The following is a 23,134-nucleotide window of genomic DNA, read 5'->3' as shown; positions in this document are numbered from 1 at the left end:
TTGGGTGCCGATTCGATATATATTGCGATTCTTAAGTATTGCGATTCTACGATTATTGCGATTCGATATTACGATTTATTGCGATTTTTGTTTCTTTTTTTCTTTTCTTTTTTCAGTTTGTTTGCTTTTTACACTAGATTAGAACATGGGAAATGTTGAATCATACACTAGAGACTGTATATTATATATCATGAGTAGGGCTGGGCGATATAGTTAAAAACAGGGGCGGACTGGGATCATAATTCAGGCCGGGCATTAGATACCAAGCAGGCCAGGCCGATATGGGCCGACGTTTGAAGCCCAAAGATGCACCCACTTTAACCCTGAAGTGTAATTATTACTTCAGACTAACTAATAAAGTAATAAAACCACTAGTAAACCAGTAGGCGGCGCCTGGCCTGCTGTTCAGTGAGTGGCCTGACTGCGGGCACAAAAAAAAAAAAAAAAAAAAAAAAAAAATTTTTTTTTTTTTTTTGCTTTTGCGATTATCGATTCTGGAATAAAAGATCGATTCAAAAAATCGTGACATTAAAAATCGCGATACTTAGGTGAATCGATTTTTTCTCCCACCCCTACTCGTTTGTGTGCTGCTGTCGGCTCTCAGCGCCACAGCAGGGAAGAGCCAACCCGGATTGCTGAATGGTTTGGCGTCAGGGGCTGCTTTCCTGTCTGCTAATCGGGTGGAGAAACTATACAGACAGACAGACAGACAGACAGACAGGGACAGAGGGGCTCAGTTGTGAGCGCGGATTGACTCCTGTTCGGAGCCAATGTCAGCTCCCGCGACAGAGCAAATGGCTCTGGGAGCATGCATCGGGTTGTCTTTGATCCACGGCTTTTAGGCTGTTTCTCGGACCTGTCTCTAATCTGGACTGCACCGAGCAAGCACTGTCGCCACCTAATGAGTCCGTAAAATAGGTTATACACCTCCAATAGCTACTATAGTTGTACAGGAGCTGCGGAAGGCTTTGATCGACGTCCCACCGTCAAAAAACGCATTGGACGTCGAAGGACGTCCGTGGCATTCTACGTCACTATTTAATTGGACGTCGAAGGACGTCCATGGCATTCAATGAGTTAATAACCTTTTTTTAGGCCGAAGGCTATAGCCACCCCTCTGGTTGTTTTTGTTATTGTCCTTGCTGTTTGTTCTTTGTCGTCCCCCCGCTCCGTTAACACGTCGACAAGCCCAGCTGATGCCCTTTCCACGTCATTGCTGAGGAGAAACCCCATCACTGTCTGTGTGAGGGAGGCACTGAGGAGAAACCCCATCACTGTCTGTGTGAGAGAGGCACTGAGGAGAAACCCCATCACTGTCTGTGTGAGAGAGGCACTGTGCCCTCTTGCTATTGTTGTCGTTACACTTTGAGTCCTTGCTCAGACACGAAAGGCTCTCATCGTCGCTCTCTTTTGCTCCGACCCCGGTCGAGTCAGTCGCCCAGAATGCTTTGCTGCCAACCATATGGTGCAGGGGCTGAAGTTCTGCAGCTATTTTTAGGCGCGGTGATATTTGTCATTTTTAAACGGCCAGCGGTGCCTCCGGCTCTTCTAGCTCGTTTAAGTTTTTATCCTCCTTGACAATAAAAGAGGTAAAGATTGAAGGCGGCGTGTAGGAGTTTGATCTCAAACACCCTCCAGCACACTGCGCTCTGGGGACTTCTCAATCTCTCAAGAGCACGCAAACACATCCAAGGTCTCTGTTTCAGAGTTCTGAGTTGTACGGCTTTTAGACGTACAAAATGTGATGGCTGTTCATCTCGCAGCTTCAGAAAGGGCAATATGATTCTGTTTTCTAAATCAGGAGAAAAAATGGGAATTTTCCAGGGCAACTGCACTGTGCGCATCAGTGAACTTATTCCCTTTGACCAGATACAAAATAAGCCCATATGCCAGCTGTGGCATATCCTTTCTGCCGTTATGGAGAGGTTTGCGTTTTAGATGGTAATTATTAAATGTGTCCAGCTAGATTCTGAACCTTCAAAGAACAGCGGAGATGAAGAGCTAAACATGATGAAAAGAAGATATAAAGTTGATCAGATAGTGTGCGGAGTTCATCCTGCGTTTTTGATCGCTCCCTTGAACACCGTCTGTCCAACTCCTATTCCTTTTAAGTGCAAATATCTTCTTCGCTGAGTCCACCTTTCAAAACAATCTTCAAACACACACTGTTTTTTTCTTTTCTTACACTCGTGCGTACCATCAACAACAACAACATCAACACTGCCAAGTCATTACAGTCACATCCTATTAGAGAAATGGCTATCTTGTCATTGGGGAGATATTTTCTGTGTACTTTGTTGTTTTGCGGAGAGGGGAAAAGCACGGGGGACAGCAGCACACACAACTACACACAAAAGAAAAAGAGAAACATTTCCCACTGTGCATAATTAGCCAGTATGAGAGGCCGAGGAACTTGCATTCATAATGGGCTTAATGCATAATTAGCTTCCAGTGGATGCTAGCTTGACGGAGGAGAACAGAGTATTGCAAATCCATAGTACTTTGCGCCTGTGTGGAGCGAGTTCGTAGGGAATTCATTAAGGGCGTATTTAACTTCATCACCGCCATGGCACACATACATCCACTAATAGAGCTTCACTATGGGATTTTACTGCAGGAATATGGCCGCCCCCGTCTTAACCCTCGTCAACCTATTATGGGATGTAGACCATCTGTACTGTATGTCAGTCTGCTGGCACAGAATGGTTTGTATGTTACAGACAACGTGGCATCCCGTCAGGACCTGAGACTTTTATTTGGGAAAACAACAAAAACTGTTGTTGTCAGCTTGTCCCCACGCTTATTTCTCTGGAGTTGTTTTTCAGCCTTGTGTGATGAGTGATTTAATAAGTTAAACTGTGGAACAATACGTCCAACTGTGTTTGATTGATTTTTTTTTGCCACACTGGCTTTGTAAAGGAACTCACTCCTGGAGTCAACAGCACAGAGCCTTTTCCCCAAGTGGTTTCAAATGTCACAAAGTTCGGAGTGTGTTTTCACTGTTCTCTCCCCCCCCCCCCCTCTCTCTTTCTCGCTCTCTCTCACACACACACAAGCGTGCACACGTGCACACACACACACACACACACACACACACACACACACACACACACACACACACACACACACACACACACACACACACACACACACACACAGCTTTCTTACTGGTGATGATGTCACCTAGAGTCAAAGCCTGGGAGCCTTACATCAGTGATTATCAACCTTTGTCACATCAGGCTTTACTAGTTTAGTTTAGTACACATTAGTTTAGTCCACATTAGTTTAGTCCACATTAGGGCCATGGGGTGGACCACCATTTGATGAGGTTTTGTCTCTCGAAAACAAATCTGACAATATTTGTCCATGTATGAATATTATGTATGTCCAGATGTATTCTATGTAGAGAGATATCAAGACAATTATGATCACTATTCTGCGTTCTCTAATTGTGCTCACTTATTGTAAATTAAATAATGGTGAAGTTTAACAATTCATCAATTCGCTGGAGACCCCCTGGAATCCCCTCACGGACACCCTCCATAATGCTCCAAAGGGGGTTTGGGGAGAGGGCAGTTGGGTGTGTGTGTGTGTGTGTGTGTGTGTGTGTGTCTGTGTGTGTGTGTGTGTGTGTGTGTGTGTGTGTGTGTGTGTGGAGAGAGAGAGAGAGAGAGGGGGGGGGGGGGAGTGTGTGTGTCTTTGTGTGTGCGTGCATGCTTGTTTGTGTGTGCATGCGTGCAATATTGTGTCCTGCTCCCCTCTCACTGATATAATACTTTTAGGCCGTTGTCATGGAAACGAATAGGCACCACTGGCTGGATTTGGCATTGGGGGTATGATGACGAGGGGAGGGGCATATGGATATTTGGATAGGGGGCTATCTAAACTCTTTCTCTGTTTGTGTGCGTGTGTGTGTGTGTGTGTATGTGTGTGTGTGCGCGGGCCGTGTGCGTATGTGTGGGGGTAGGACTCCAAATTTTGGAGCAGACTGTTTAAAATCAACATACTACAGCATGCGCTGGGACGCATCATCAGTGATGTTAACTGGGGTCGTAAGGTGTTTCGGGTCTGACAGCATCATACACCCTCGCCCAGTAGACCCGGCCGAGGCCGATTAAGACCCCGACCCGCGTCCCAGAAGCAGCCGCTCACGGATCAGCCTTCCTACTCTGTCTGCAACGTTGCCCGCGGAAGGGTTGTTCACGCCCAATCCGCTGCAATAGAGTTTAGTGCTACACCGCAGTATTGACTGAATATTACTGCTTCTGCATTTCCAGCAGAACCGGTATATTTAGTTGTTCTGCTACTGACAAAGTACAGTAAAAGTTCCTCCTTACAGCTCACGCTCCTGAAGGTATATTATAATGCACAATTAGGCGTTCGTCACTTTGAAATTACCTGCGTGGTTAACCACAAAACCAAAATTAACATAGGCAGCGCGCATTAGCAGACTTCTGCCGACATGGCAGCCCACTTGCGGCACTCTGAATAATTCACTGTGAATGTATTAGCTCATCGACACATTTTGCCACTTAATGCAGCCATTAACAAGCGTGTAGCCGGTTCTCCACATGACAGCCCACTCCAGCTTTCTGACGGCTTCTTCGGCTGCTCTCTTGGTTTGACAGCTTAATTTCACTGAGCGAGTGGGCCAGCAGCGCGGCCCTGCTGGTGACGAGGCGTACGCTCTCGTTAGCCGTGGTTTTGACGTGCGCATTCAGATACCATTTGTGATTATTTGCGATGAACAAATGAAATATGCAGCAGGCGGTGCTTTCCCGCCTTGCCGATCTGCATAGGGGCTTGTAGAGGGGGGGTGGCTGGAGGGGCAGGGGGGGGCAGAGGAAGTGGGGGTGTGATGCAGAGGACATTCTATACTTTATATTTAAACAGCAGAGATTGCACGATGGACGCAAATCCCCAAAGACTGAAGGCATTGCTCCCGTTACTCTCCACCTTTTCATCCCCTGCTCCGCGGCGGTTATAAATAAATGTGAAAGATGGAGGGAGTGCGAGAGAGGGAGAAGGAGGTAAAGATGGAGGGAGTGTGAGAGAGAGAGAGAGAGATGGAGGTAAAGATATAGAGAATGGTGATCCAGTGGGACATAGACATGTGAGGGAGAGTTCCAGGCCAAGCCCAGACTTTACATAAGCAAATGCGTTATTTCTCTTTTTCTCTGTCCCTCTCTCTCTCTGTCCCTCTCTCTCTCTGTCTCTCTCTATCTCTCTCTCAATCTTTCACCTAAACACACACATGTCCACGCACATTTCATGGTATGTTACTTGATGTGATGACATGATGATCGACCGTATAACCTCGATTATCTTCTTACCACCCCTTGTAACTTCCGATCCAGCACAAGATGCCACTCTACTCCATGTGGTGACCATATATATACTGTAAAAAAGATGGACGTCGTAGTGAGTGGGATGTGACCCTCCCATTTAGCCGCCTGTTGTTGGTCCGTGATCGGCACAGGCAACCTGTCAATCACGCCCCAAAACATAGTCTTTTTATCATCTATTTGACTCTGAGTGGATGAGTTATATAAAACTTCGCCCCCCGTACAGTTGTGATGAAAGGTGTAATTAGCAATAGAGACCAAAACCGTTTTTTTTTTAAACCCGGTTGCTTATTTATGCTGTAAAGTCAGGTATTTTAATATGGGGGTAAATGTGGAATGACTCCCTTTTGGAGCCACTCTCAAGTGGCCATATTCAAATAACTGTTTTTGGTACCTCCGCATTTGCCTCATTTTAACAGGCTGGAACTCCCCCCCCCCCCCCCTTGGGTGCGACATAGAAAGTTTGGACACAGGACTCTCTATGCTTGTTTGAGAAGGGAGGGGAATCAAATGAAGCAGTGAAATGTCTTAGTTCAAAGATAGTCTAGTCTAGACAGACAGCGCACTATACTGTCAATTCTGTTCATGGAAAAGGAAGCAGAGTGTGTAAACCTCATCAAGACTCTGAGGAGGAGGAAGGTAGAGAAACGCAACAATACAACTACAGCCACAACGCGGCGGTAGTGTGATCCGCTTGTACTGTACATCCAAACGCGTCAAGCGAGCGTAAAGGAAAAGCTGCGGTGAGCTGGGAAACCAGCCAAACGGAACTCATGCTACATCTCAATTGAAAAAGCCCCTCGCTGGTGCATAGTTACTCCTTCCAAATTGCCTGGTAAATGAGAGTGGCATGGCGTCAGGCAGAGGCTACCTGGTAAATGAGAGTGGCATGGCTTCAGGCAGGCAGGCAGGTCCACAGGGAGACTGGAGCAGAGTCAGGCAGCGTGGGTCCCCCAGCAAGCTGCAGGCTGATTACTGATTGAGGCATTGACTGCCACTGATTGGGCATACTGTACTGTACTGTGAGGAGGAACAGGGAGGCGGGCATGATTGCAGAGCGGGCAACAAGAGGAGGCTGACTGCACCTGTGTGTGTGTGTGTGTGTGTGTGTGTGGGTGTGGGTGTGGGTGTGGGTGGGGGTGAGGGTGGGGGTGGGGGGGGGTTGTTTGCATGTGATTTTGTGTCTCCCTCCCTCCATCTGTGTGTCCAGTGTGTGAGTGCACGTGCATGCGTGCGTGTGCTCCAGCCAGCAGGGGGTATCATCAGCAGCTGTTGGGGTTCATCCCAGTGACCTCACTTACAACTGTACTAATTACCACACCGACTACCGTACATCAATTTGAGTCAGCATCTCTCTCTCTCTCTCTCTCTCTCTCTCTCTCTCTCTCTCTCTCATCTGCACCCAGCACTCAATTCAGTTTCCCTTCACTTATGCTTTGTCAGCATGACTGTCGAAGAAACAATATCGACAAAGCTTTCAAGTACAGGTAACGTCTCTTACACTATAAATATTCACTCCCCGCTCCCCCACCACCATCTCCCCCTTCCTCCTCCCCTCTGGCCATTAACCCCCCCCATCCCCCCCCCCCCCCCCCCCCCAAGCCTGTATTCTTCGATCCGCAAACACCATCCATAATGCACAGGAGGCGTCCGTGTCCGTGCGTTTGTATGTGGTGAAACAGGCTGTGTATAGATCAGACGTCAGCGCTAATGGTTAGCATGGCGCGGGGGCAGCAGCGGTGGAGTGACTCTCCTCAGGTTAGGGCTGGCAGTCTATTATTTGTGCCCACCTCTCCCTCCTGCCACTCAGGCCCACTCAGCCTCGAGGAGACACACGCTCCGTTGCTATGGAGTGGGCTGAGCTTCCTTGACGACGCGGCTGGCTGGCTCCCTCTCTCACACACACCCGGGCGAGGAGCGCAGGCACTGACGAAGCCCATCAAAGTGGGCGGGTGTGTGTAGGTGTGTGTTTGTTTTATGTGCGTGTATCTGTGTGTGTGTGTGTGTGTGTGTGTGTGAAGGGGGGATAATCTGTGTGTGTCTGCACAATGTAAACATGTACGTAGGTGGGTGTTTGTGTGTATAGAGGGTATTATTGGTTGTGCGGATGTGTGTGTGTGTGCGCATGTGAATGGATGTGTTTCTGGTGTTATCTGCTCTTCGCTTCATGAAGGCATCGTATACCCAGACTAAAGGAATCGTACTTTGACAAGCAGTCATTAAAGTCGCTAAAGCTGTCAAATTGCTTCTGACCCATTGTCCCCCCCTATTTTATTTTTTATTTTTATTTTATATTTTGCTTTAATTGTCTTTGTCGAAAAGGTCTAAACCAGTGCTTCTCATCCTTTCCCTTATCAGGGACCCCTCATTTTGTTCACATTAAGGCTACGTACCCCATTTGCTGAGGTTTTGTCTCAAATCGGACAATATTTGTTTGATTGCTCGACTATCTGTATTGTAGGTAGAGTGATAAGTGAAACTATGATCAAAACAGTCATTCTTCTACATTCTCTAGTTGTGTTTACTTTTTGGAAATTAAATAATAGCGAAGTTTAGCAATTCATCAATCTGCTGGGGACCCCCTGGAAGCCCCTCAATGACCCCTGGTGCTCCCCAGACCCCATGTTGAGAACCACTGGTCTAAACCACCTAATCAACTAAAACTCCATTCACAATAGTCCACCAACCGAATAAGAAGCGATGAATCTTACTGCATTTACACTGTACACTGTACGTGATCATGTGCAATAACGCAAGGTAAGTATCAGCAAGTCTCACATTTAAAGGAACAGCTCACCCTAAAATCCAAAATACATATATTCCCTCTCACCTGTAGTGTTATTTATCCATCTATATCGTTTTGTGTTAGCTGCCTGAGCTTTGGAGATATTGTCCGCAGAGTTTCTGCTTTAATGGAACTGGAGGGCACTCAGCTTGTGGTGCTCAAAGTGCCAAAGAAATACATTTGATAAACTCAACAGTAATGTCTCTTTCCAGAAATCATGACCCCACAACATAATCCACAGACCTCGTTATGAGCAGTTTCATGGAGGAACTATTTTCTTTTGACCGAACTACACCCACTAGCTGCTAGCTAGTTCCTACATGAGACTGCAAAAGAAAATAGTTCCTACATGAAACTGCTCACAACAAAGTCTGTAGATTATTTTGAGTAACCGGGTCATTTTTTTGATGCTTCGAGCACTACAAGCCGAGTGCCATCCAGTTCCATTGTATTCAAGAGAAGGCAGACATCTCTGCGGCCGATATCTCCAAAACTCAGGCAACTATCCTAAAACGATATAGATGGATAAATAGCACTACAGGTGAGAGGAAAAATATGTATTTTGGATAATAGGGTGAGCTGTCCCTTTAATGTAATTAAATAACACTTGCAGATACTACTTACCTTATTGCAGATGATTACTGTATGTATTTGCTCGATCGATGTCCTGTGATCGAGCAAACGTACAGTTACTGTATTTGACCAGTTATTTGAACAAGTTTCAATTGACTGTGCGTGTGCGTGTGCGTGTGTGTGTGTGCGTGTGCGTGTGTGTGTGCGTGTGTGTGTGTGTGTGTGTGCGTGTGTGCATGCGTGCGTGTGTGTGCGTGTGCGCACGCGTGAAGTTGGCCTCTTTTGTTACAGGCTGAAACCCTTGCCTGGTTGCCATGTACTGAATAGGGCAAGGGTGAGTCACTCGTCAAGTGCAGGAGCATAATGAGGTAATATAATAATAGTTGAACTGGGATGGAGCACGGAGGTGGAATGAATGGGCATCTCGGTGGCCTTTTGTGCTTTCTGATGGACAATCTGGAGAAAAAGCTTTTAGCGTGCAAAGTTGGCATCTGTGTCCCACAGTCAGGATGCTGTGCTTAGGTTATGGCTCCCTGCATCATATTTGGACGAAAACTTATAATAGAATTGAATACATTTAAATACACAAGAATACTTGATTTACTGTAGTCAAATCGTGAAAGTGATAGGTCCACTTCTGTAATGGCAGTGGAAAACCAATGAATTTCTCCATTGAAATGTCACATTTGCGCACTGGGAGAATTATGTACAACTTCTTAGCAGAAGAGGAAAAGATGGAAAAGGTGACTGTACTGTATCTGGGATATTTCTGAGGATTAGGCTAGATTCAGTGGCTTTCTAACATGAAGCTCACTCACATATAAAAGGTTGGCTTGAGAAACGTGCATACGTATTACGTACATGTCGGCAAAGTTTGGTCACTGGCTTTCGGAGAGGGTTGTTCATGGTCATGGATACTGGGTGGGTCCTCTTGAACAGTGTGCCGCTCAACTTAGTTGCCTGATTGAACATCATCAGTTTGTAGAGAAAGTCTGGGCAGCTTACCCTCTAACCACTGTAGTGTAGTCGCTCAGTGGCCAGCAGTGTCAGGGAGTAACTCAGAGTCTGGACTCAAATGCAAAAGCCGGTAGACAGTGCTTTGGCAGAAGCATTTACCCCCGACTTCACTGAGAATCAACTGTCTGACGTCACCCAACACACAACACCGTTGTGCACCTGGAACACTTGGAGGTCGGAAATGGGACATTTCAACTGGGAAATTCCGACCTCCGAGTTGTCTGGAACGCACAATATATACACACAGAGACAAACAGGGAGCAGCTGGCTGAATGGGAAGACTCTGGGAACTGATTGGCTGATGGCAGGCAGGTGAAGGCGGAACCAGAGACGGTTAATATTAGATAGAGACACCCCACTGCAGGCTCCACCAATTGTAAGAAGTTGTACTCTTCCAGTCTCCTAAATGGGTGTGGTCATCAGCTTGTGATTGGCTGTCTGTGAGTGTATGAAACTTAATTTGCTGACCAGTCTCCTACGTGGGCTTGGCAGTGGCGACACCTCTGTGGCACAGATACAGGAAGTGACTGGAAGTTGGGGTGTCTCTCTAATAAAGCTCTCTGGCGGAACCAAGTAACAGGACAGAGGCTGATGGCAGACAGGTGTCGGTGCAGGAGGTAAGGAGAGAAAGTCCGCGGACATCTGGTGGATGTCTAGAGGATGGCAGCCTGCAGGCCTGAGGGGTTGACGGAGGGGTTGACCCGGAACCCCAGGAGCAGATCGTGACAAGCAGTGGCAGACTGTGGATATAACGGGCAGCTCCCCAGTGTCGCTGTGTGTAATTGTGTAAAGATAAAGCGAGGAGGACAATTATAGCATGTGTGCTCAAATAACTGTCCCGGGATGAGTGAAATGCTAGAGGGGAGGGGTGAGTGTGTAGTGTAGTGTAGTGTAGTGTAGTGTAGTGTGTGTGTGTGTGTGTGTGTGTGTGTGTGTGTGTGTGTGTGTGTGTGTGTGTGTGTGTGTGTGTGTGTGTGTGTGTGTGTGTGTGTGTGTGTGTGTGTGTGTGTGTGTGTGTGTGTGTGTGTGTGTGTGTGTGTCAGTGTGAGGGTCTTTTAATTCAGTCAGTTAATTGTTTTCATTTTCTTGAGTGGAAATCGAATAAAAACATACACACATCCAATCTATAACTAGATTATGGAGAATACAGGCTCAGAGGATAGTCAATATTTTGTGAACTGCAGCTTCAATTCAGCCGTGCATTTTGAACCGAGCGAAGTGAAAGTCACTTAGAGCCCAGCTCTGGGCTATCTGGCAGCATATGGAGCTATGCGGCGTGTAGATCGTGTCGGTGACGCAGGTGTTTGGAGTGAGAGGCTGTGCGTTCGCGCTGGCGTCAACTAGAGAAGGCTGCGGCAGACGAGCGCATCTGCTGCCTGGCTGTGTCTCCCCCTGGTGTCTCCCCCTGGCATAGCGCTCTGCTGCCTGGCTGTGTCTCCCCCTGGTGTCTCCCCCTGGTGTCTCCCCCTGGTGTCTCCCCCTGGTGTCTCCCCCTGGTGTCTCCCCCTGGTGTCTCCCCCTGGTGTCTCCCCCTGGCACAGCGCTCTGCTGCCTGGCCGTGTCTCCCCCTGGTGTCTCCCCCTGGTGTCTCCCCCTGGTGTCTCCCCCTGGCACAGCGCTCTGCTGCCTGGCTGTGTCTCCCCCTGGTGTCTCCCCCTGGTGTCTCCCCCTGGTGTCTCCCCCTGGTGTCTCCCCCTGGCATAGCGCTCTGCTGCCTGGCTGTGTCTCCCCCTCGTGTCTCCCCCTGGTGTCTCCCCCTGGCACAGCGCTCATCACTCTGGGCCCACTGAGCGGCATCTGCTCTGCCAGCACTCTGCCTCTCACCTCCATCACCGTGCCCACTTGACCCCTTCCCGCTGTCTCCTTCTCCCATAGGTTGGATGCTTCAGTCACACTTTGCCATTCCCAGCAGAGCAATTGAGAGAGAGAGTGGCATCAGGGGAGGACCAAAATGGGTCACTCATTAGCCAATGAACAGCCAGGAAGGGGTCTCGCGCTACTTTTGAATGCTACAATAAACCCGATAATATACAATTTGATTCTAAAAAAACAACAACTTTCAAGTACAACACAAACTGTCCATTTTGCGGCAACTCGACAGGGCTGCTTAATCCAGGACCTTACTTCCTGGAACTCTTGAGAGTAAAAAAACTGGTCCATTGGAGTGAATGGAGGTGTCGAGACTCTTCTATATAAATGGCGCTGGTTCCCAGTTCAGTTTCCTCAGCTATTTGTTGGTTTCAGTCACGGAACGTTTTCGTTCAACAGTACCTGTTGTGTAAGTCTGTGGGAGGAATGTTTCACACCATGCCCTATTTGAACTCTAACTACTCTTTCATACAGTACTTTGTAGTACAAAAACGCCATTAAAACTTTAAATAGGTCAACACTTTTAGTACTTTATTATTACTCTTATTCAGCTTTTTGATACCTTTTGTGCTTAGAAATCACAGGTTAAGTTGTATATACTTTTTACTCTCTTTTTTTTTTACCTTTATAATGGGATCCTATGGAGCCAGCCTAGAGTGTTCACTCTTGCAGACTTTACAGTCTAAATTCACACATTTTAAAACTATGACCGTTCACACAACTTTTAACACTACTGTACATAATACATCAAACCATTCAGCTACTTCTGCTCTCACTCACCATCCATGTCAAAATATAAGAGATGTGATGTATAGTTTTTGAGATATTGTCTGTTTGACACTAGGCATCTTGTTGTTTCTTATGTGTCCTCAAGTCGTGTGATGTCAACTGAAATCTATGAATTGAGTGTAATAAAACTCTTGTTAAGGTTTGGATATTGTGTCCCCTGTAAGACTTGTGGTTGTTTTTAGAGAGGGTAACATACATTTTATACAATGTATGTAACAATGTTATGGCCTGTGCTACAAAAACTATCAACCTCTGTAACAGCAGTGCTATGAGCAAAACAAGAGTTAGGGTACAGCCCTGAACTGACACGTGTAACAGAAAGCAGTGATCCCACCAAGACTGACACATCTGGGCCAGACAAGAAACATGCTACACATAGAACTAAAAGAACCAGAGTGGGAAACATAATACACAAAGACATACACAACCTAAACAAAGGCAGAAAGTCACAACCATGACAGCTGTCTCCGTTATCTGTTGGAGAAGATCTCTCTCCGTCCATTCACTGCCATTGTATGGAGGAACAGGTCTGAAAATCACACCTCCATTCTGACAACACACACACACACACACACACACACACACACACACACACACACACACACACACACACACACACACACACGTACCTTTGTCAAAAACGTTACCTTTGTCCCAGCGAGCAAGCGTAGCATGGCTACCTACGTATTCGTCTGGATGTCTAGTTTCCGATGATACTGTACCAGGAGCTCCGGTCCGCTGTCACTTAAAAACTGAGCTCGCGAGAGCCCGTCAAACACAGACTCCACTGTGTCATAATTACAGAGGTTAGGCCAATTGAATAGGCCTGCTCTGGACTCTAGAGAGCTATTCCAGGTGAATTAAAAAAAAACAGATAAGTCAAATCAAAATGTTACTTCCTAGTTTAATCAAAAGAACATGGCAAGGATACACATACAAAACTTCTCATCGCCTGCTTCATATAAAAAAAAAAATAGAAGCTCTTTTAAGATGGTTGATTAAATAGCCTAGCGGTATGCAGAGTTGAGTTTTTCACTTGGTTAAACTCATCCGGTTTGTTTTGGTTTCTTAATGTTCTGGCAGTACAGCTGCCTCACATGCAGAGGATGTTGTGGTTTCTGCAAGTCCCTTTGCAAATTGACAGCAGACTCCTCCCTGCTACAGTATTTTGGAAGTGAAGGTAGTACCTGTGAGGTGATGCCAGCTCTTCTTCTAATAATTTTACGGGAACGTGTTTGAACTCATTCCAACTTGGCTTGCTGTTTCTTATTGCATCTCACCAAGAGCACTGCGCCATATTGGAGGAGACATGGCCGTATGAGAGTAGTGTAGACCGTGACTAGGTCATCTTGGAGGCTTTCTTCACTGCCTCTTCAAAATGTGAGCTTTGAGTCTAGGTGGTAGCCCAGGTATTTTGTCAAGTTCACAACGGGCACCTCTTGTCCAACCAGTATCAGAGGAGGAGGTTGTGGTGGCTCCCTTGCATTATTCAATTTAATACTATTATTATTAGTTTGTGTACTTTTTTTGTCCCCATGGGGAAATGTATCCTCTGCATTTGACCCATCCTATGTACAGTACCTACCTACAGTAGAACATACTGTATTGTAGGAGCAGTGGGCAGCCGCAGTACAGCACCCTCATTCCTCCAAACAGTTTTTAACATACCTTCCGACTAGTGTCACCAAAGTAAATTCCTGTAGGGTATTTTATACTTGGTGATTACATCAGGTGTTTCTGATTCAGACTTAGAAGCTGTGAATTTGGATGTGTATTAAATGAACCCATGGTATACTATGAACACCTTGTGCGTGTCGTGCGTGGAGGTTCGGTGTCTTGTGTGTTGCATGCATCTCCTTGGCTGTACTTGGCTCAGATTACGCACTTCATGCTTCGTAGAACAATAGTGATTCGCAGTGGAGTTTTTTTTTTGCCTGCAGGCTCTTTGAATACTTCAGTCATCTTGGGAATTCTGCTGATTTTGTTAAACTTCTTTCTCTCTGTCTTCCATCGTCACTGTGCCTCGCTGTCGCCACCTTGTCCTCTGCTGTACCTAGTCATCTCTCTGGCTCCTCTGCTGCAGACGCTTTCAAGTGGCGAGTGGCAGGAAGGACAAGAGAGAAGAGACGTGCAAAAAAGGTTGCGGCCCAGAATGGAAACCACGACAATGGAAGTACATAGTGTGCTGCTTATCCTGCTGAATGAATACCTCCCTTTTGTCATCCCCCACGTATAGTCCTATAGTCCTGTCATGGGAGCTGCCTGTTCCCTCTCTTCACACTAGCCCGGCGTTCTGGCTGGGTTGGGTCATAGCTAGCGCCGGCTTGTAGCCGTAAATATTAAACACATCCAGCTGGAGCTGTGAGATGGCCATCCGCTCTGCTGCTTTGTTCCCTCTGTGCCTTTTTACAGGCTGCTCTGCATTGTGTTAAGACTTGAGACGTTACAGCACTGGAACATAGTGCGGGGGGGGGGGGGGGGGGGGGGGCTTGTGTTCAAACTTGAGACGTTACAGCACTGGAACATAGTGCGGGGGGGGGTGTTGTGTTAATACTTGAGACGTTACAGCACTGGAACATAGTGCGGGGGGGGTGTTGTGTTAAGACTTGAGACGTTACAGCACTGGAACATAGTGCGGGGGGGGGGGGGTTGTGTTAAGACTTGAGAGGTTACAGCACTGGAACATAGTGCGGGGGGGGGGGGTTGTGTTAATACTTGAGACGTTACAGCACTGGAACATAGTGCGTGGGGGCGTTGTGTTAAGACTTGAGACGTTACAGCACTGGAACATAGTGCGGGGGGGGGTGTTGTGTTAATACTTGAGACGTTACAGCACTGGAACATAGTGCGGGGGGGGGGGGGGGTTGTGTTAAGACTTGAGAGGTTACAGCACTGGAACATAGTGCGGGGGGGGTGTTGTGTTAAGACTTGAGACGTTACAGCACTGGAACATAGTGCGGGGGGGGGGGGGGTTGTGTTAAGACTTGAGAGGTTACAGCACTGGAACATAGTGCGGGGGGGGGGGGTTGTGTTAAGACTTGAGACGTTACAGCACTGGAACATAGTGCGGGGGGGGGGGGGGTTGTGTTAAGACTTGAGACGTTACAGCACTGGAACATAGTGCGGGGGGGGGGTTGTGTTAAGACTTGAGAGGTTACAGCACTGGAACATAGTGCGGGGGGGGGGGGGGGGTTGTGTTAAGACTTGAGACGTTACAGCACTGGAACATAGTGCTATGTGTTAAGACTTGAGACGTTACAGCACTGGAACATAGTGCCGAGGGGGGGTTGTGTTAAGACTTGAGATGTTACAGCACTGGAACATAGTGCTATGTGTTAAGACTTGAGACGTTACAGCACTGGAACATAGTGCGGGGGGGGGGCGTTATGTTAAGACTTGAGACGTTACAGCACTGGAACATAGTGCGGGGGGGGGGGGGGGGTTGTGTTCAAACTTGAGACTTTACAGCACTGGAACATAGTGCATGGGGGGGGGTTGTGTTGAGACTTGAGACGTTACAGCACTGGAACATAGTGCGGGGGGGGGTTGTGTTGAGACTTGAGACGTTACAGCACTGGAACATAGTGCGGGGGGGGGTTGTGTTGAGACTTGAGACATTACAGCACTGGAACATAGTGCGGGGGGGGGGTTGTGTTCAAACTTGAGACTTAACAGCACTGGAACATAGTGCGAGGGAGGGGGCATTGTGTTAAGACTTGAGATGTTACAGCACTGGAACATAGTGCGGGGGGGGGGTTGTGTTAAGACTTGAGACGTTACAGCACTGGAACATAGTGCGGGGGGGGGGGTTGTGTTAAGACTTGAGATGTTACAGCACTGGAACATAGTGCGGGGGGGGGGGTTGTGTTAAGACTTGAGACGTTACAGCACTGGAACATAGTGCGGGGGGGGGGGGTTGTGTTAAGACTTGAGAGGTTACAGCACTGGAACATAGTGCGGGGGGGGGGGGGGTTGTGTTAAGACTTGAGAGGTTACAGCACTGGAACATAGTGCGGGGGGGGGGGGGGTTGTGTTAAGACTTGAGACGTTACAGCACTGGAACATAGTGCTATGTGTTAAGACTTGAGACGTTACAGCACTGGAACATAGTGTGGGGGGGGGCGTTATGTTAATACCACTGACCTAAAAAATGTGGACAGAGCTATCCCATTGATTTTGGGCTCCCGTTTTGAGTTGACGTGTTGGCCGTCGCCATCTTGATTTTTTGTCAGCAGAGTGCTAGAGAATGGGTTGAGTCCTTGCGCAGCTCACGTGAGATGGGGGTTTCCTAGAGCCGCAGCTCCGCCTGCTATTGGTCTGTGATCGGCAAGCTGTGCGATCACTGGACAGGCGACCTGTCAATCACCCCCCTTTCTATCGGGCGAGTTATAAAAAAAATAAATGACCCCCATACAGTTGTTATGAAAATGTGAAATTAGCTATATAGACCAAAACCGTGTTACGGACCAGTCTGTAAAGATGCTTAATCACTGTTACAAAGTGGGGCATTTTAACATGGGGGTGAACGGGAATGACGGAACTTCTGAGCCCTGCCTCAAGTGACCATTCGATGAATTACAGCTTTCAGGGTTACTTCCTGGTCCTCGTGGGAAAACCTTGTGCCTTGCCCACTGGTTAATACTTGAGACGTTACAGCAATGGAACATAGTGTGTGTGTGTGTGTGTGTGGGGGGGGGGGGGGGCACTGCATCCACTCACACACATGGAGATGGATGCAAATAGGTCACCAGAGTGAGAAGGGGGGGGGACAGTGGGAAAGCTGTGAACTATTCTTGATGTTCTCATTTTCTCTCTAACCTGCTTGCAGCATGCGAACAGGTGAGGAGGACGCTGAACTTCTCAGACTACTGAGGAGGTTTGAGGAGATTTGATCGGTAACGTTTGCGTACAGTAGTCGTTATAAAAGCTTGTACTGTAATTTCTACTTGAGTAATTGAGTAGTATTCAATAATAGTTTTACTTGAGTATGTTTAATTTTTTTTTTACATTAAAGGATAAATCCAGGCTAAAACACTGCCAATGTACATTGCATTTCTGGGCCCATTCTGTTGTTTGGTGGTGTGTTTGTATTTATCTTGTGGACGTTGAGATATTTCCAGCCAAATCTTTTCAGTGATCTAAACCATCAAATTCAAATTCCTCGTTTGTGTAATCTGATCACTTACTGTCTTCACTTCACTTAAAGTGAATCTTGAATCTTTGATCTTGAATCTTGAAACTGCACCACAACAAGTGACACCGATTTCTCCAATGACAGTCTTGATAGACCGTAATGCAATGCAGCCATGATGCTATTGCTCTACCCACATACGTGTACTGTACAATAACACACAGCTGAACACTACAAGTTCACCCCCGTTCGCTGGGGATATGTTGAAAGTCATTCTGGGAAATGTAGGAAATCGCTACCTGAAATAGATGTACCGTAGTTGATGATGCAGATGATGATGATGGTGGAGATGTAAATTGTAGCACTTCATCGCTTGTGCGGGCCAGTCTGTTGTCCATCATGGTTCTAAAATGCAATGCAAGACTTTTCCTCTGTTTTTAAAACAGTAAGACAATCTCATTTATGTCAATTTCCCCCCCAATTAGCAACAGATTGTCTGCATGAAATGCCATGGGGTTTCTCTTTTTTCTATCTAATTCTTAAAATTCGCAAATGAAAATATTAAAACAAAAGTAACGATATTCAAATTTAAAAAGTCATCAACATTACAACATTGAATTAAAAAACAAACACATGAAATTACTAATGACCACAAAATACTACTGTAACAAGTTACCCTCATTGGTCAATTGTCAAACAAAATATATTATGCAGCGTTCTTCTGTGTTGAATCTTTTCCTGGCAGTCTTGCACAACCTTTGTCCATACATTCTGTGAAACACCAGTATGGTCGTCAGCTGTGTCTTCACCAAGATCCCCAAGACAAATCCCTGCATACTTGTATTTGGTGAATCGAATATTTCTCTGATCCTGACATTTGGTGCACCAGATGATAGCAATCATTAGCATTAGCCTGGCTGTCTCAGTGCTTTCCAGGGGGGGAAGGTGGCCAAATATGTAGCAGATGTTAGCAGTGGCCCGTGAAGAGGCTGTTGATTGGTGTAGGAGGTGAGGGTGATGGGGGTGACCTGCTGCTGGAGGGCTGAGAAACAAGGCTTCCTCAACACTACCCCACAGCCAAGAGCCTGTCATGGTGGTGGGGGGGCGGGGGGGGTGAGGGCCCAACACTACCCCACAGCCAAGAGCCTGTCATGGTGGGTGGGGGGGGGGGGGGGTGGGACCTCAACACTACCCCACAGCCAAGAGCCTGTCATGGTGGGGGGGGGGGGGGGGGGGGAGGAGTCAGCCAGCCATGCAGAGGGCTAGAATAACTCAGGCCTCTCTCAGTTTCACCTTCTTCTTCTGTTTCCTTTCACTCTTTTCACCTGCCAATTTTCCACTTTTCTCTCAATCTCACTTGCTCTCTCCCTCTCCTTCTCTCACTCACAACTGCTCTCTCTCTCTCTCTCTCTCGCTCTCTCTCTCTCTCTCTCTCTCTCTCTCTCGCTCGCTGTCTCCCTGACTCTCTAAAGTATGCACAGGACATGTGCACCTATGTGCAGTGAATATGCCACTGTCTCTGACTTGTCTTATCACTATACTGCCTTATTGCTTGTTGTGTCTCTTGTTGTTTTTGCACTCATATGCCCTACATTTGTACTATGTTGTAAACGGAGCCCACAGCACAAGAATTTCACACGTGATACTTGTACCATGGAGTGACAATAAAAATCTTGAATCTTGAATCTTGAATCTTGAATCTCTCTCTCTCCCGTGCTCCATTGCACTCGCATTCTCATGCAGAAAAGTGGACTTTGCAAATTGCAGTTGAACCCCCCCCCCTTCCCTCTCTCTCTCTCTCTCTCTCTCTCCCTCGCTCTCGCTCGCTCTCCATCCCTCTTGCCGTATCCTAAATATCCCTCGCTCTATTTTTACAGCGCTCTCTCTCCTCTTTGCCCTCGCTTTGTCCTCTCCGAGCGCTCACTTTTTCCATCCCCCTGTTCTCTCGTCGCTCTCCGAGGAAGCTTGCACACTCATGCCGAGTCCTTGGCAGAGCACAGTCGGGCTGTAACACTCGTGCACAGACACACGCAGACAGACACACACACACACACACACACACACACACACACGAACACACACAGACGCACACACACACACACACACACACACACACACACACACACACACACACACACACACACACACACACACACACACACACACACCTATATAACCTGATGTTTCTCTCTCTTCCAGCTCTGCATGAGTTCCCAACAGACCTGTTCACAAACAAAGAGAGGACAGAGGGAGCGGTGGCCCTACACGTCCTGTGTGTAAGTTTACCTTGACCTGTGTCAGTGTGTATTTGTGTGTGCGTGTGCGTGTGCGTGTGTGTGTGTGTATTTGAGAGAAAGAGAGAAACTGTGCCACCCGTTGTACTTTAACTGTTTTTTTTCCTGGAACATCACATTCTTACGTCATCTTACTTTTTAACTCACAACAGCCCCACATCAAAATTCAAACATTCCCACAAAACTACATTGTGACCAAATGGAGGAAATGACACAATCCCTCTCAGTTGCGATCATGTTTCATTTTGTTTTCGGAAGTGGGATAGTTGCTGGCCAGCTAGCATCCAGCACAAGGCTAAACAAATGGTACCCAGCAAAGCCAAGCCAGTCTCTCTCCTCTCCTGTCCTCTCCTCTCCTCTCGTCCTCTCTCTCATTTTCTGTCCTCTCCTGTCATGTCCTGTCCTCTCGTCCTCCACTCCTCTCCTGTCTTGTCGTCTCCTTCACTGTCCTCTCCTGTCCTCTCGTCTCCGATCCTCCTCTCCTCTCCTCCTCCTCTCATCTCCTGTCGTGTCCTCTCCTCTCCTTCTCTCCTCTCCTGTCTTATCCTGACCTCTCCTCTCCTCTTCCCTCCTTTTCTCTTTGCCCCTCCCTTCCCATGTCAACGCACTGTTATCACTTTATTTATGGCCCGCTGGCGATACCTCCCTCAATTACAACCACATTTCTGTGTGCTGCTGCAGATACAGGGAGGGAGGGAAGAAGAGAGAGAGAGAGAGAGAGAGAGAGAGAGAGAGAGAGAGAGAGAGAGAGAGAGAGAGAGAGAGAGAGAGAGAGAGAGAGAGAGAGAGAGAGAGAGAGAGAGAGAGAGAGAGAGAGAGAGCGACACAGCTGAATCAAAAGAGATGAACAAGTAAGGAGGAGGGAGCTTGAGAAAGAGAGGAGAGGAGGGAAAAATAAGAATGACAAATGACTATATTATGGAGGGAAGTACTGTAGTGCTTGGCGATATGACTTCAAATCAATATCACGATTATTTCAAACTCTTACCTCGATTACGATGATTACGATGAACGATTATTTATTTTATACGCTTTTTCTTCAAAACTGCTCTCATAGTTCACTGACAAGCTCTGTACTGTACTGTTTGTTGCCTCTGTGTTTTCTCTCATGTCATTCTCTATGTCGACAGATTGGCTTTGAGTCAACGCCTGAACACGGACTAATGTTAGTTGGACGAGGCGGAGTGACTGAACACAACGTAGTATTTTTTAACGGGACAGTTCATGAATGCACGCATTCATTGGGAAAAGTATTAACCAAATGATCATTAATTCATTAATTGAATGAATGAATTCATTGACATGAGCAAGATTAAATAAGTCGGTTAAAGGGTCTAAATTTAGGTTTCAATACGTTTTTGGTTAATTGCCCAGCTCTAGAAGGAAGCGTATTGAGACAGATGGGACAGAATGAATGGAGAGAGAGAGAGATGGTAATAGGTGTGCGTGTGGGTATGCATGAGCTTTTGAAGGAACGGTGGAAGATGATGAAAGCACAGATAAAAGTGAAACAAAGCCACAATTTGGAGAAATCCGTGTTGAAAATCCGTGTTTCGTTTAAATCTCACAAGATGTTATTAATATGTTATGATGAAGTGTGTTGCCCTTACAGCACCATGTAACCACTGTACTGTAGAATCCATAATCTCTCTGTCGGGTGAAAAGCTTGTATCTCCAAGATGTGTAAACTATTCCAGAACTCAGAAAAACAGTTGCCGACATGTATCTCTCATATTCCATTGGCTTTGACTTTTGAATGATTCTTTGCTGCATTCTGTCACGCCCCAACACACATTTCTCTAATGCAGGATGGCAGGAGGAAAAATGGGTTGGGTTTAGGCATGACGACGACTGACGAGTTTAGGCATGAGGAGTGATGATTGGTTAAGGTAAAATATCAGGATAAGCCAATCGGAGGCAGAATCGGGTGGGTCCTCCATCTGCAATCCTGCAATTTTGAAATTCGCCACCCCAACATCCTGTTTCAACAGGAAATGCATCAAATCCAGGAAGCAGAGATGTCATTTCATGGGGTCTTTAAAAAATTAAAATCACCCAAATCAGAGGACAAGAGCTATATGATGGAAGCACCATATAGCCTTGGCTTTATTTCCTCTGTCCCACAGACCTCCACAGCAACCTGTGGGCTCCTCCTAAGTATCCATTTGCCTTTCTGTCAATATCTTATGGATCAGGCATGTATATGGCCGCCTACACCGGGTCTTCTGGCATGTACATGGCCACCTACACTCAGCGCAGGGGTCAATATGCGGGTCATAAGTGGAGGTCCCATGGCTCTGGCATGGCCTCAGAGTCGGCAGAATGTTCTGGTATAGGAGGAACTGTGTTGTTTTGTACTAGCGCTGCGTCTCTGGAGGGCTGACTGTAATGCAAGCCCATGCCAGCAGAGCGGCGTCTCTGGGGAGCTTTGCTGTGCATAAACAGAACACCAAGAACTACCGAATGGACCGTTCTGCCAGTCACATTTCCTTTTCTGACTCTATAGGCAATGTCACCATATACGTACAGTGCTCCCACCCTCTGAGTCGGCCTTTTCCCGCTGCAGAAGGGCAAGTGAAAATAACCTTTTCTGGGAAAAACTGCTCAAATATATATCACCGCCAGCCACCTCCCTGCTATTTCTAACCTTTAATATAATGCACTGTAGCAAAGTCTACTGTATGCCATTTTATAACTGCTTTTATTGTGCCCTTCATTGTGGAGAGAACTGCATGCCAAGTATTTTTACGGTGCCAGGCACGGAGGGCTAATACCTGCACAGTATACAGTAGTATATCTCTAATGCTTTTCCATTTTTTCGAAAATACGCAACCTTGGTTTAAAAACAGAACTGAGATGCAAACAAGCCGATATTGAAGAGGAAATTGTCCACTCTTATGTATTTGAGTTGGGATTACATATGACCATTGACCCCCTACTTTCCCTTATATTAACAAATCTGCAGCGCTGACTGAATGGCCTGGGGCTTCTTATACTGTAGGAGTGGCACACCTCTTCTTCATACAGACAGTAACACAGCCAGTGTGTGTAGGGACGTATGTGTGTACCGCTTTAAAGTATGAAACAACCACGGTTCTGAACTGTAAGCCTTTTCCTGTCATACTGTGCCCATGGTACATTCAAGATTCATGATCTTTATTGTCTCTCCGGTTGCACAAGTGCACTCATGTGAGATTCTTAGGCCGGGAGGCTCCGCAGGACACAAAATATAAGCAAAAAGCAACAGGTGAAAAATATGAAACATAGCATAAGAGAGCAGAACCACCCAAGAGCAGTAATGATATACATTTGAAAAGAGAAAAACAACAAT

The 23,134-nt window shown here is 46.8% G+C and overlaps 1 protein-coding gene across 1 annotated transcript in view; it reads left to right on the top strand.

Annotated features, from left to right (window-relative positions):
• Nucleotides 1–23,134, top strand: part of LOC310794185 (sodium/potassium/calcium exchanger 3-like) — a gene marked incomplete at both ends in the record, with an annotated part of 62,797 nt that overhangs the window by 21,396 nt on the left and 18,267 nt on the right. Inside the window, one exon of the mRNA XM_083656118.1 lies at nt 19,709–19,785. Within this exon, the coding sequence (XP_083512244.1) occupies nt 19,709–19,785 (77 nt within the window). The remainder of the gene's footprint in view (nt 1–19,708; nt 19,786–23,134) is intronic.

Source organism: Poromitra crassiceps, assembly GCF_964638095.1.
Source record: "Poromitra crassiceps genome assembly, chromosome: 19".
Lineage (NCBI taxonomy): Eukaryota > Metazoa > Chordata > Actinopteri > Beryciformes > Melamphaidae > Poromitra > Poromitra crassiceps.
Note: the sequence above shows the minus strand (reverse complement) of the source record. Positions and strands in the feature narration are given on the sequence as shown.